At 34.5% G+C, this 14,831-nt stretch overlaps 3 protein-coding genes across 4 annotated transcripts in view; 2 read left to right on the top strand and 1 right to left on the bottom strand.

The window, feature by feature from the left end:
* Positions 1 to 410: 410 nt before the first annotated feature.
* On the top strand, positions 411 to 6,570 carry LOC102579411 (biotin carboxyl carrier protein of acetyl-CoA carboxylase, chloroplastic). 2 transcript variants are annotated; one of them, XM_006345715.2, is made up of 7 exons: positions 413 to 681; positions 2,750 to 2,803; positions 2,897 to 3,042; positions 3,120 to 3,435; positions 3,562 to 3,633; positions 6,066 to 6,131; positions 6,214 to 6,570. In XM_006345715.2, exons 1-7 carry the CDS (start codon positions 502 to 504, stop codon positions 6,235 to 6,237), a joined length of 858 nt encoding a protein of 285 aa, XP_006345777.1. In that variant the 5' UTR covers positions 413 to 501; the 3' UTR covers positions 6,238 to 6,570. The 2 variants fall into 2 exon arrangements, with proteins under 2 accessions (XP_006345776.1, XP_006345777.1); XM_006345714.2 differs by having other exon boundaries at positions 411 to 681; positions 2,750 to 3,042.
* Positions 6,571 to 6,826: 256 nt separating this feature from the next.
* Positions 6,827 to 8,059, bottom strand: LOC102579084 (thioredoxin F1, chloroplastic-like). The gene is made up of 3 exons (XM_006345713.2): positions 7,661 to 8,059; positions 7,214 to 7,313; positions 6,827 to 7,135 (listed from the first exon to the last, which is right to left on the bottom strand). The coding sequence occupies exons 1-3, from the start codon at positions 7,972 to 7,974 to the stop codon at positions 7,001 to 7,003; spliced, it is 549 nt and encodes a 182-aa protein (XP_006345775.2). The 5' UTR covers positions 7,975 to 8,059; the 3' UTR covers positions 6,827 to 7,000.
* Positions 8,060 to 10,976: 2,917 nt separating this feature from the next.
* The window catches only part of LOC102578754 (T-complex protein 1 subunit gamma), an 8,241-nt gene continuing 4,386 nt past the window's right edge, over positions 10,977 to 14,831 (top strand). Inside the window, exons 1-5 of the mRNA XM_006345712.2 lie at positions 10,977 to 11,173; positions 11,950 to 12,011; positions 13,039 to 13,111; positions 13,208 to 13,275; positions 13,477 to 13,546. Coding sequence (XP_006345774.1) covers positions 11,149 to 11,173; positions 11,950 to 12,011; positions 13,039 to 13,111; positions 13,208 to 13,275; positions 13,477 to 13,546 — 298 coding nt within the window. The 5' untranslated portion in view covers positions 10,977 to 11,148. The remainder of the gene's footprint in view (positions 11,174 to 11,949; positions 12,012 to 13,038; positions 13,112 to 13,207; positions 13,276 to 13,476; positions 13,547 to 14,831) is intronic.

Here is a 14,831-nt window from a genome sequence, read left to right as displayed (position 1 = left end):
TCCAGTAATAGCAATCTAAAACATATCTTATTTTTAATTATGCCGCATAATATGCTTTATGTATAATTATTCTCTCAACAAAAAGTGTACTACACGTATTAGTGACAAACTAACAATATCATATTTATCCCGTCTTGAAATATAGTATTACCTAGCATTATCGATTTGTCAATTCACAATTTATTGGAAGAAAAATGAAATCAACTTATGATATACTTGTTATATATATCTCAAATATTTACCTATATGACTTTTACAATGCCGAATTTTAAACCTCTACCTCTATAACACTTAAAAAAAAAAAAAAAACACAAATTCTTTCGTCATTCAGATTTGGTCCAAGGGGGCCCACATGCTGACTTGTTAGATCAGACTGTTCCGAAACTAAAAACGACATCGTTTAAGCATTTCTCCATTATCTCCACAGTGTCTTTGGATTCATCGACACACTCTGTTTTCTTCTCTCTTCTCTTCTCCTCTCTCTGAATATCGGCGAGCAAAATGACGACGTCGTTCGGAACAACGACGACGGCAACACCGGCGGCATCTGCTTCACCGGCAGGATTTCCGGTAAAAAATGCCCCGAAATCCTTGACTTTATTACCTTTCTGCCATCATCGCCATTACAATCATTTACGTTCCAAATTATCTATCACGCCCAAACTCCGACTCTCCTGTAAGGTATTACTATTTCTCTGCTCTTTTGCCTCCTCATTTCACTTTCCTTCAATTTATTTTGTGTTTACGGCCCTCCCTCTATGAAATATGCATATTATTTAGATTCAGTGAGTTCGGAATGAATACGATTTGTTAAATGTGTACATTTTGGAAACAAATTCTCTTATATATCTAGCTAGCTCACTCTCAGGTGGTACCGTGCTAGCATAAATCAAGCCATGTTTTTTGAGATTACAACAGTATAATCCCACATGTGGAGTATGGGGAGGTTTGGATGTACGCAGACCCAACTTCTGCCTTTGCAGGGTAGAGAGGTTGTTTCCGATTGACCCTCAGCACAGAAGTGTAAACAAATCATGATAGAATGGAAAATAGCAAGATAAACAGATCAAATGAAGCAACATGTAATAGTGAGAATTGAAGAACACATTACCAAGCAGTCTTAAGAAAAGAAGAAAATAAATAAATTTGAGATTGATGTTATAAAATTATTTGTATAAATATTTTATGTATGCAGGATTGCTCTATTATTTATTTTGTTATATGGAGTAGGATTCACAATTTTTTTATCAGGGATACAAATTACTACTGCAAATACTAGTGTAAATATACTAGAACAACATCTATTATGTGTTAATCTCTAACTAGTTTGGGCTCCGTTATAATTAGATATGATAAAACTACCGTTCAGTCTCAAACTAGTTCGGGTCGACATATTTTAGAAATGATTTTCAGCTATACCATATAGTTTGAATTGAGGTTACTGTGAAAGGGTGTATTGGCCAATGGTTTTATTTCTATTCTTAGTATAATTTTATATCTTTTGGGTATTCTTTTGCTTGTGAAACTTGATATGAGAACACTATGTAAAAGAAGTGAATATCTCCAAGCTGAAATTGAAGCTGGAAATGGAAAAGACACCTTATATGTTATTTTAGATGCAACGAACGAAGTTAAGCTAATTAATTGGTGTAAAGGTTTCATCTTTGGTATTAATGAATGTTCAATTTTTAAAAAATGGTTTCATCCTTTATTATTTGTTCTGCTATTCTCTTTTCTGCTTTGCCATTAATATTGAGTAGAAAAGAGCATCCAGAGACCTTTGTTAATGATTTTTCCTGGGTCAGGGAAATTGACGAAGTAAACAACAACAAAAGTTATTTTAGTATTGTTTCATTTTTTGAGAAAACCTAAAATATGTTGGAAGCCAATAAATTAACTGAAGAACTGCACTTGTATTAACATTGCCATTGTAGCAGTTTCAGAATCTAACATTTACAGTCAGTGGATACAAAATGTGTCCTACATACGCACAAGCACAATCTTTTTCACATATGTACTTATGATCTAACCAAAACAATGTGTTCAGTTGAATCCATTGAACCCACTCTCGATTTGCCTCTGCAATGTAGTATCTTCTTTCCTCAATGGGTTTTCTGTTACTATGAAGACCCTATTGTATTTCATTGGCGATCTTGTATCAATTGTAGTGATGTAATTCGTTTGTTGAACCTTTTTTCAGATCGGCAAAGGTATAATTTTGTTGATTAAACAACACTAAGACTTTGTTGAATATGTACAACAAAAAGCAAATAATACATTCCCTTAATTCTGAATAAATATATTCATTTGTTAAACTTGAAAGAACCCTTCACAGGACACTTTTAATTTGAAGGAAATTGCCTCTTAAGAACATTAGGTAGAATTAAAATATTGTTTTGAGTGCATTTGCTTTTAGAAGTAGTTAAAAAATAAAGGGTTGCTCTTATATTATTATACGAGAAGTTGATTCTGCAGCACTTATGCAACTATTTCGGAGTTCTTCTCATTTATTTTTTTCTTCTTCTGATAAATGGTGATAGATTATATAATATGCTTAGAACTTGTCATATGAAAGAATTTTTTGGACCACCATCCCGAGTGGCCAAGTTATACCCTGTGTAACTCATTTAATGGAAGAACCAAAGTACAAATCCCCATTTCCCAAATTTTTCAGAGATGTTTTTTCCATTTTTACTAGTACCAGTGGAAGAAAGACTGATGTGGCTATAATCTTTTTTTTTTTTGGTAGGGTCTACAATCTAGTTGGAATCATTCAGCTGTAACAAGAGCCCAATCGAACGAGGTAAGATTCTTTCAAATGGTTTTCATTGGAGGAATTCTTTCAAATATTGTAACCTTTGTGAAAACCTTTTTGGGACGATCTGTTGCCTTCAAGGTTGCTCTTGGTGGATCTTCAAATAATTCAGCTACTCCTATCACCCAGTCAGAAGAGGTGAAATCACCAAGTGAGACTTCATCTGCAACTTCGGTATCAGAGGAAGCAATATCTAACTTTATTAGCCAAGTTTCAAGCCTTGTCAAGTATGCATTCCCATTTTTTTTTCACATCTCTGAAGAGACTTTTCATGAATAATCATGACAGACTGTCCTTTGTGCAGGCTAGTTGATTCTAGGGATATTGTGGAGCTGCAGTTAAAACAACTTGATTGTGAAATTCTAATCCGTAAGAAGGAGGCACTACCACAACCACCTGCTCCTGCTCCTGCACAAGCTCCATTTATACAATCATATCATGTACCATCTGTACAATCTAATGCACCTCCTCCACCTGCACCTGCACCTGCTCCAATTCAAACCCCTGCACCTTCTCCAGCTGCAGCAAAGTCAGCTGATTCATCTCTTCCACCGCTCAAATCCCCAATGGCAGGGACATTCTATAGAAGTCCAGCACCCAGTGAACCAGCATTTGTGAAGGTATTGCATGTCCATCTTTTATGTAGTAAATTCAAATATGGAAACCTCAAAGATTAAAAAAATTGAAGTTTATGGTTTAATGCGCTCTCTCAATGCATTTGGTTTCCATGATATGCATTACAACAGGTAGGAGACAAAGTGCAGAAGGGTCAAGTTCTTTGCATTATTGAAGCGATGAAGTTGATGAACGAAATAGAGGTAACCTTTTCCTTTGGCTATTGCCATTGCCTGCTATATTGTTTTCTTGTACTTATACGAGACCTCTATTTCATGACTTTTAACTATTTTTAAATTTATATATCTGCTTTTAAATTGGTGCCAAAAAAATTGTGTTTTTACCTGCACAACTTTTAGAAAGGCATTGAACCAAATTGAAATCGTGATTAGTAATTGTTTGCTCATTCATCAAAGAAATAATTTATTGCTTCTCTGCTCTTCTTTCCCAGTGTGGAACAGAAGTAGCATCAATGCATCATAACTCTCAAAAGATGCAGGAAGAAAGATTGCATTTGACTTCTAATGTATAAACCTGCTTTCTACTTATACAAACAAGCAATGAGGTCTCCAAAAGGATGACCTAGTGGTTGAGGCATGAGAGATCCCAGGTTCTCATTCTAGCTACCACATTTGTGTGACCCCATGCTCTAGCCTTGTAATAGGATTACCTCGGGAACCTATACCTGTGGGCTGGCCAGGCTGCATGATGTATTAGTGGGGGTGTGCACAAGCTAGCTTGAGACAAAAAGCTTTGGGTTGTCATTTTACCATCTAACGACTCCTTTCCAAAACTGATGTCTGTTGGTTTTGCTAGAGCTTGCAAATTTGTAAAAGAAAATAAACAGGAGAAATATTAAGTATCTTTAAATATATATGTTTCTACTCTACTAGTCCAGACCACATCCAATATATATATTGGACAACCTATATATTTCTAGTCTACCAAACAAATTAAGAATTTTTTTTCTTAGACTATTTACTTATATTATTAGAAGTAGTAAAGGAAGATACCCCAAGATTCTGGGGGTTTCAATGTATGATGAACTGGCTTAGATTTTATATTCTTTTAGTGGCACTTCTGGGCTTGTGGATTGTTTGGGCATGCTGCATGCTTAAACTTTGATGATACTTAGTGGATCTAGTTTGGACGTGTAAGGTTTGCTATGAAATGTACATAATGTTTGGGAATACCTTTTTCTACTTGAGATTCGTCTGGTAATTGGTATTGTAACATTTTTACTGTCATTGTAGACTTAGCAACATCCTTTGGTGCTATTCTAATTTAGAACAACAACATACTCGGTGTGATCCCACAAGTGGGAGGAGGGCGGGGTGTACTCTTTTTTTGTTCATTATTTATTTTGGTACTGCATTATTCTCTTCATTTTTATGTAATAAATATCTGATTCTGTATTAGCAATTCAATTTAGAATTGGCAATTGGCATAGAATTGACAATGAAAGAAGGATGAATGCCAATTGGCATCTGTTAGAGGGATTAGTAGATCAGTGAAGTCTTCTTTTCATGAAGATGAGTATAAGTATATGTCGTTGTGGTTAGGAAGTGAACAAAATTTCTTGCAATAGCTACTCAATTAATTCAGGACGCCAATATTAAAGAAGTTGAGGGGACTTGTTCCTTGGAATGGTTGAAGCTGACAGATTTAGAAATAAGGGAAAAATCTAAATCTTGTTAGAGAACCATAACTTCTTTATTTGTATTTTTTGAAAGAAAAATGTATATGTGGAGCAGGCATTCAGTGTTTATTATTATATAACTATACTGGGAATCCATAAGTTTATTTATTTTACAGCCCCTCATTCTTCGTTTTCTAACATGCTGGTTTTGTCTCTGCTGGAGTTGTCATGTAGATGAACTCATGCCAGTTTCAATAAAATGCTTGTAAGTAAGTGGCAGAAGTTTCATGTTTCCTTGCCCTCATGTTGCAGAGAAATCCTTTCTTGTCGACCTGATGAAATTTTGTGGAAACTAGTGGTAGTTATGACTGATGTCGCTATTTCACCTATGTCGTCCCACTATGAACTAATAGTTACATCAAAGCTTGTTCTACTGTATGTGATACTTGGAAGACATTAGAGAGTTGATGAGAGAATGATGATAGGTTTGGGCTAATTTTGTTACAGCATTCATTTGTTGCTTCACTCAAAGACAACACTATGTCCATTAACTCCCTGATTTTGCCTCCTACTTTAGCATTATCCTCTTGATGCGCTTTTCTAGTTCCACATGATTGTTTGATTTCAGTTTCTTTTAGTTTGTTATTGTTAAGAAAATAGGTCTGGGCCTAATTAAATCCCAAAAGCTAGCTTAAGAGGTGAATGTTGCACAACATCATATAAGGAGACAATAATCTCATTCCTTCAATAGACGTAGGAGGATCTAACATCCTCCCCCCGCATGCTCTAGCTTGGTTAACTGGAGCATGAATAACGTAAAGCTGGGTTCTGATATCCATGAAATGGACCTTGCCCCTAACTTAACCTCAAAATTTAGGTCATGCAATGAGGATAAGGCCACATAAGGACACAACCTATTCCAACCTGCCAATGTGGGGCAATTGAAAAGTTATCCTTGTCTAAATTTGACTGCTATGTTCTATCTGTTCCCTTCAGGCTGATCGGTCAGGAACCATTGTTGAGGTTGTTGCTGAAGATGGAAAACCTGTCAGTGTTGATACTGTGAGTTTCTTGACTAACCTAATCCAACTATTCAGTTTGTTAATACCATTTCCTTCCTAATATCGTATTTATCTCTCTGCAGCCTCTGTTTGTCATCAAACCATAGAACCGTTCGGGTAAGACCCAGGAAACAATATGCAGAGGAACTTGGCAGGTGTTTGTTTACCTTGGGCTTATGATATTTTGCAGTATTTCAGTTTCAGTGAGTATGTTTGCAACGACTGGTAGTGTGATGGAATAGACGATTCTTGCTAAAACTCATTAGGAGAGTTTAATGTTTAATCTTGAGGTATTCTTTGGCATTTTATTGTGGATTCTAGCTAACTCATTTTTCCTCCTCCTTTTTGACATATTTATGTGAGGTTTGTACCTCGATAACAATCTCATCAAATTAAGATAACTAAGCAAATTAAGGATTGTATGCTGTTTGATTATTTAACCCCTGGGCCTTTTCTTCATTGTTTAATCATTGGCTATTATACGATACTTATAATTGCTATTTCATCTGAAATAGTTTCATTTTACTTGACCCATGTTGACTCGAAAAAACTTTTATTACAAGACTTCTCATTTCCTCACATAGGTCATGTTAGAATCAAAAATTTATATCGATTATAAAATGTGAAATAAGAATACGGGAATTTAGCTTTCTCGATTACTCTCCATGGTAAAATAAAACATTGGCAAGAGAAAGATTTTAACAAGACAAGATCTATTGCAATTTTGCAGCACAAATACATCACTTCCATTTTCTCTAATGAGATTTCATTATCCACGGCTATACACTGAATTTAGTTAGAACTAATTACGACATTCATAGACATTATCTGCTTCATATTTAAACAAAAGAACAGAAAAAAAAATAATATTTAACTTGATCGCACACCCTCAATTGCTGCTACTAAATCATCAAGTTTTGCTCCAGTGACTTCTTTAACGATCTTATTGTTCTTCAGAATCTTGAATGTCGGAACCACCTTTATGCCTAGTTCCTTCGCTAATGGCTGCCAAAAATTATCACATTGATCAATTCTAGTGTGTATTGTTTCATTAGAAGGAGAAGTGGTTTAAAGAATACATACCCTGTTGTCCTGGTTACAGTCCAGCTTCAGAAAGACCACATCATTATATTTCTTCGATAGCTCTTGAAACTTTGGAGCGATCACTTTACAAGGACCACACCTGCAGGTGGATTCAAATCAGAAATCACAATGCGGAAAACCAACACACAGGGAGAAGACACTGTCGAAAAACTGCTTCCCTGAGGCACAGGTAGTTCATTTCGAGCTTCATTGAACAGTAAGCCACACCCTTATATGTTAATTATCATAATTATGATTATAATTTACTTAAACTATCAAATTACGCCAATCCTCCTATCTTTTATCAGGATTACACTAATACTGAGCTAAAAAAGACTTGGAGAAAAGGATAAAACAAAATTAGCAGTGATTCTTACTAGTAATAATCATAATTAAGCACAAAATTCATCAAATCTAAAAGGAAATAGGAAGTATATGTAATTTTACCACTGTGTATACATGTCAACTACGACAGTTTTTTCACCGGCGGCTTCAACAATCGGCCAAAAGGTATCCTTACAAACTTCCGTCACCTGTCCTACCGTCACAGTCGTAGTAGTAACAGTAGCATCTGAGCTACTACACTTCACCTTCAAGCTCAATCCTCTGCTCCTCAAAACCCTAGACGAGAAGCCATAATCTCCTGCAACGCATACCACTGACTGATTGTTGAACCTCCACGGAGAAGATGCCGACTGCGCCGGCGTCGGCGCCACTGATGACTTCAATAGTACCTGATTTACTTGAACTTGTAACGCCATTTTTGCTATTATCAATCTATACGTATAGCTCTGTATGTATAGGTAGAGAGAGAGAGTGGAGGCAGTGTGTGTGTGAGAGAGATAAATGGCGGAGGATTTGAAGGGAGAAGAAGAGAGTTTGAGAGGTGAAATGACGAAATTGTTCATTGAGATATTCTTTTTTTAAGTTTGTTGAGGATTCCATTTAGGGGTGTTTTGGTCATTTTAAGGGTATATGATCTTGTGGTAGAGATTGCATTTGATGGATGAGTCCAAAATGATGGAAGGCAACGTGGAATCATTGGTCCATATAAATTGATTTTTTTCTATTTTTTGGAAAATCTTGTGGTAAGAAAGATATAAATCAAATATTTCGATCGTTTTAATTCGTTTGTTTGATTTTGATTTGATACAAAGTTTTAAAATGTAAATAACATTTTTTGAATGACATAACAGATAAATCTTATAAATGTGTTCTTTAATTTGATTTCATCTTGTATTGATGTCTTTAAACTTGTATAAAGTTGAACAAATAGATATATATGTCTTTCCGTCCTATGTAGTGTCTTATGTGTATTGTATTTATGTAGGACGTGTGTTTACTTGTTCAATTTTATACAAGTTTAATTGTCTAGTTATGTATATTCAAAGTTGAAAAAAATAAATGTCAATTGAAATCAAATTAAATAACGTATTTATGCGTTAAAGACCAAAAAAAGGTCTTACCACACTTTTGTATGTCAAAATAAAGTATAGCGAACTTTAGTATTTTTAAGAGGTGAGCTTACATATAAAAAGATAGGCAATTGAAGATTCATACAATTTGATAGATTAACTCCAATTTGATTGAGATTGAAGTATTATCATTAAAGACATCAATATATTTTATTTTCACTCTCTATACATTGTGGTGGTTTTGAATTTTCAACGAATATGATTTAGATGATAAAAATTTTATAATACTTCAAAATTAATATTTTTGGCGTTAAAAATTAGTGCCAAGAACATCGACTTTTCTTGTCGATCTTCTGCTCAATCAATTGGATAACATCATCTTCATTTAGGTTACAATTCAATAACTTCAACCCTTAGTTGTATACGCACAACTTAAAGCTTATTGTTTTTTTCATTCTACTAGATTTCACTTCGCTAGCACAACTTCCATTTTACTTATAAAGGGGGGCAAGTCAAGTAAGTAAACAATAATTCAAATAATTTTGATTGTTTTCTGTGTATTGTGACATTAGGTGATAAAGTAATGATATTTTTCAAAAATTTTAAAGTAGAAAGAATTGTTTGTTACGATATTAAACGAAAGGAAGGAATGTATACAATGATTGAAAAAAAAATATGAACCATTTCACAAAGTTCAAAGACGAATCTAGACCATTTTGTATAGTTGTCTAAATTTGAACATTTTTCCTTGTAAGAAAGGTCCACATGTTGGAAAACATATGACGTTAGCCAATAAGAACAAATGTAGTCTAGTGTTATGACAACAAGAATAAAACTAACACACTAAATTATTTCAAAAAGTTTAGTAGCGATTCTGAACCTTTGTAAAACAACATGTTCTTATAAGAAAAATGTTCAAATATGTTCTCAAACTTCATAAAATAATTCAAATTTGTCCTTTGTTTAAAGATAAGCTAATATACTTGTCTTTATAAGATTGTCTTTAATGTATTTTTATTCACAAATGACAAAAAAAAATTCAAATTTGAACCTCTTTAAAAGAAAAATAATAAAAACTATTCTAGATCCATGAAAAAAAGTCTTAGTTATTATAAACTATAAGAAAATCGATCCATATTTACCCTTAATGTTTAATGAAGAGCTTTTTTTTATTAAAAAAAAAAACAAAAACTGGGCATTAAGCCCTTTATTAAAATAAAAAATCAATTCTAGGTACAACAGATCAGGCCCAAAAGTGACCTGGCCCAAAATAATTAAGTAACAATTATTTAATGAAGAGCTATTATTCCAACCACATACTATTTTAGTAACAATTGTTTGTTTTAAAAAATAGATATATGACGAAATACATAAATATTGTCTTTAACTTAACCTCATTTTACATTTACGTCATTTAGTTTTGGGTGTGCATAAGTAGATACTTAAAATTGTATAAAGTTGAACAAGTAGACACATGAGTCCTACGTGATATAATACGAGTAGGATACCACATAAGACACAAATTTCCATGTAGGATGCCACATAAGATGCATGTGTCTACTTGTTCAACTTTATAAAAGCTTAAGTGTCTACTTATATACACTCAGAGTTGGAGGACATAAATATGAAATGAGATCAAGTTAAAGGGCATATATATGTATTGTGTCTTTATATTTATTAACTAATATGGTTATAATTAACACTTAAAATTTTGAGCTAATGAGATTTTTATTTTACACCTTAGTATAAAACAAGTTTCATAATAGGCATAATACATAAATGTGCTGATTATGCCTTTCAATTTTGGGTCTACACAAGTAACACATGTGTCCTACTTGGTGTCGTATGCATCGATTCATGTCCTACATAACATCTTATGTGGCGTCATATTATGTCATGTAGAATACGTGTGTCTACTTGATTAATTTTATACAATTTTAAATGCCTATTTGTGCAAATTCAATATTTATGATCATGGATGTCAGTTGAAGTCGAGTTAAACAACATATTTATGTATGATATAATACATAAACATGTCATTTAACTATGCCTCAATTGACATCTACACCCTCAAACTTTGGATGTGCATCTGTAAACACTTAAACTTGTATAAAGTTGAATAAATAGACATATCTATCCTACATGAAAATTCGTGTCCTGTGTGATATCTTATGTGTATTTTACCATATAAAATATGTGTGTCTATTTATTAAAAAACATAAATACTAATTAAAGCTAAGTTAAAAGGGTAACACGTATTTATTTATGTATTATATCTTCATAATATGAGTGGGTATTCAGGATAAGCACGTAGACAGCGATACACTTGAATTTTACCCAAAACCCTTCGAGGGTTTTCGAGTTGTTCAAATAGAGCACCGAAGATACTCAAATCTCTGATAGAGATCATAGTAAAGTGTTCTCTCTGCCCTAACCCACCCCCCCTCTCGCGAACCCCACAATCTCCGAAGAGCAGAAATCTCAACATTTCCATTCTAGGTCACCATTCAAATTAGCAAGATGCATGCTCCAGTTCTTGTTATGCGTAAGTTTTTGTTTTTGATTTTTCCCCCTTTTTGGGTTTTTTTGTTCGTTTTCTCCACTTTTCCGTGTATTTTCTGGATACCCTTTTGCTTGTTTTGGGTGAAAATGTGTCGAGTGGAGTAGAACGGATCTGGAGGATTCATATAGTGTGACCGGAACTAGTTTGGGATTGAGGTTTTAACTAATTGATGGAGGGGAATTGAGAGATAAGAGTTTATGTCTAGCCGAATCTTAACTTGTTGGGGTTTGAACTAATTGGTTGATTCGTTGATTGTCTCATTTTGAAATGCTCGATCTGTTTGTGCAAGATTGAGTTTTTAGACATGGGTTGAGTGAGATGGGTTAAAGGGTGTTTGAGGATGTAGTAATTACTATGGTTTTGAGCTTTTCTGTTAGGGCTCGTTTGGTAGGGTGTACAAGAACAATGGTGAATAGAGTGTATAGCTAATGCTTGTATTAGTTATGTTAAGTTATTGCATATGCAGATTTAGTTAGGGGTAGTTTGGTAGGGTGTACAAGAACAATGTTGAATAGAGTGTATTAGTAATGCTTGTATTAGTTATGCTAAGTTATTTCATATGCTCAGCTTGGTTTGGTGTATTAAAAATAAGATGTGTTGCATGATTTCTAAAATAAATACCAAACAAGGTATAAATAATAAACAAAGCTAATGCATGTACTATTCTATCTGATGCATCCTACCAAACGACCCCGTAGTGTTTTAGTTTGTAGGACCCATTTTATTAGTTGTTTTCTTACAATGGTTGTATTGAGCAGAGGATTCTATGAAACGTGAGCAAGGTGGCAAGGTACAGCGGGCTAATATCCAAGCGGCAAAGGTACTTATTTGTTCATTTTTCCACTGTCCATTCTTATAATAATAAGTAAACACATTAATAATTTGTATTTTTTTATTATGTTTACTGATATACTTGTTTTTTACTAGCTGTTAAAGTGGCATGTATGATGTGAACTTCTATGTTTATTCGTCGGACATCTAAATGAAGGAAGATATTGTTGATCCTTTTGAAATTGCTACATTTCTGTGCCCACTAGTTTGAGTTCCTGCTGTTTCCTGCTATGCATTTATGGATCATTCACTTGCTTATTCAACCATGCTAAATTGGACTTGACTTAACTGATTGCCTTGTTGATATTCTTCTTTCATTTATTTGTTATGGCTTTTGTCAGTAAAACTGCGTAATGTGGTTATACACAGGTTGCACTAAAATGCATGTTGACTGGTGTTCCTGAAAATGATTACTGAGTTGAATATGTGCTTATATTGGGTCCTATTCTCATTATGTTGTCTAAGAAATCCTGCAAGCATTGCTATTGATAATTTTCCTTAGGCAGTATCAACATTATGCAAGAATGAACGCGATCCTTATAAAACACCAAGAACGATTGAGAATTTGTAGAAATCTTAGCCGTATTTTGGATGCTCTAGAAGTTTGAGGAGGCAAGTCTATTTGCTAGTTCAAGTGTCTTCAAGGCATTTCTTTGATTTGTTGCTCTCAACCTAAAACAACAAACTGCATGGAAAATTAAGTCAGAAAAAGAATACATTGGACAAATAAGGGATTTGAATCCCTCTTATTGGGGTTCAAATCTTAGTGGAGGCAAAAAACTAGGTGACTTTTCCCATTTGCCCAAGGGCAGAGTCACCCAATACTTGTGCGGGTGGGAAGTAGGGTAGGGAATATTCGAGGTGAGGGCAAGCTTGTCTGGATACCACCCTCATAACAAAATAAAGTGGGAACGAGGAATCATATATTTCTCTGTATTTTCTCAGAATTTATAATTGTTTGTCACAGCTCATGTTAGTACGTATGTTAGTTCTCTTATGTTTTGTTTTGTTGCCAGGCTGTTGCTGACATTATCCGCACCACTTTGGGACCACGATCCATGTTAAAAATGCTCCTTGATGCTGCTGGAGGTAAACTATTTTGTACACATGTTGAAACATGTCATGAGCGTATCCTCTTTCTTGGTAGTTTTGGTGAAAGTCATGAATGTTAATGAATAATTTCAGGAATTGTAGTAACCAATGATGGAAATGCAATTCTCCGTGAGCTAGATCTTGCTCACCCTGCAGCCAAGGTATATGCTTTCTCTCTCTCTGCTGACCCCTAGACATATATGTTTGTGTGTGTTCCCTTGTTTGGTTCATGGATTTTTGTTTTGGTTGTGTTAATGTTTGATTACATGCCATACTCTAATGAATATGTTTGTGGTCACATTGTTGTGTGCTTGCTTTCTTGTTTAAGCTTTCATATTGGTTATATCTTTCTGCTGCTGCAGTCAATGATTGAACTAAGCCGCACCCAAGATGAAGAGGTAGGAGATGGAACAACATCAGTAATTGTCCTTGGTATGTCTCTATTTAATTTTTGTCATTTAGGTGGATGGTTTTATCAGTTAAATTGTTGTTGCCATGCAACTCATTAACTCACTCACCTCTTTATCTTAGGTATCTAACTGTTAATTGTGTAATCAATTGATACATATTGTCTAGCTGTTAATTGTTTGAGGGGTGTTCAGTTGGGGGGTTCAGTAATCTTAAGTTTCAGTTTGCCTAAATTCTCTAGAAGAGCAGCCACTAGATTCCATGAAATGAACAGGCAAACACTTTAATAGACCTCGGTCTGTAAGTATTTGGGATTTAATTTCAGTTTCACTATATCGAAGTCCTTCCCCAAATTTGAATTTATTTGAAAAATCATTCTACTTGAATCAAAACTCAAACTGAGGATACAAATAAGAACATCAATGAGATATGTGTATATCAACTTTGGATTTTTGGTGTAAATTTTTGGATATAAAGGATGCTGATAGGATGATAGATTTCCTTACTTCCTTATATTTGCAGTAAAGGAACTAAGCCTTTTTTATGTAACTGGACGTCTCTATGTACCAGCATGCTTTTAGCGAAGTAATATTTTTGCTTTTTTGATTTAACAAAAAAAGGAGAGCATGTCTACTAACTTTTATTTTTGGCTTAAGAGTAGCATATCGAATAATGTAGAACAATATTTGGACATTTTAGAGATGCTTACAAGGAAATTGCAATAGGCTGCTTTTGAGCTTTCTTTCATGTACTCTTGTGTACCATCTTGGTACTTTTTAATAAAACCTTCACCTTATAAAACGAACGAGCCATGAAGACTTGGACATTGTTTCATATGTAGTCAAGCAATATATTTTAGCTCCACCCATGTACCTTTTTGGTCAATTTCTTGTGATGTTTCCAACCTACCTAATCCTAATCTGCATGTCTATGGTCACTTTTAAAGCAGTAGACTGGTAGAGGAATAGCGTTTGAGCTTGATTACGATGCGTGAGGGAGGGAGGAAGGTGAAATAGGAGGCATGGAGGCCGAAATGGACTAGAATTGGGAGGAGGACCAAAAAAGAGGAAGTCAGGCACAGTGGAAGACAACCAAAAACCAAGCCTATGTTTGATTGATGTGGACCGAGGGAGTTAGAGAGGAAGGTTATGGGCTAGAAATCTAGCGTCAACACTTGCAAATAAAAACAAGAGGGGGGGGGGGGGGGGGGTGAGTACTGTCATTTGATAATTACAAATCCGATTAATTCAAATTTTCACAATATAAGGACTTATTCGAAGGAAAATGTTTCTTATCAGAAAAAAAAAAA

Source organism: Solanum tuberosum, unplaced genomic scaffold (assembly GCF_000226075.1).
Source record: "Solanum tuberosum cultivar DM 1-3 516 R44 unplaced genomic scaffold, SolTub_3.0 scf00072, whole genome shotgun sequence".
Classification (NCBI taxonomy): Eukaryota; Viridiplantae; Streptophyta; class Magnoliopsida; order Solanales; family Solanaceae; genus Solanum; species Solanum tuberosum.
Note: the sequence above shows the minus strand (reverse complement) of the source record. Positions and strands in the feature narration are given on the sequence as shown.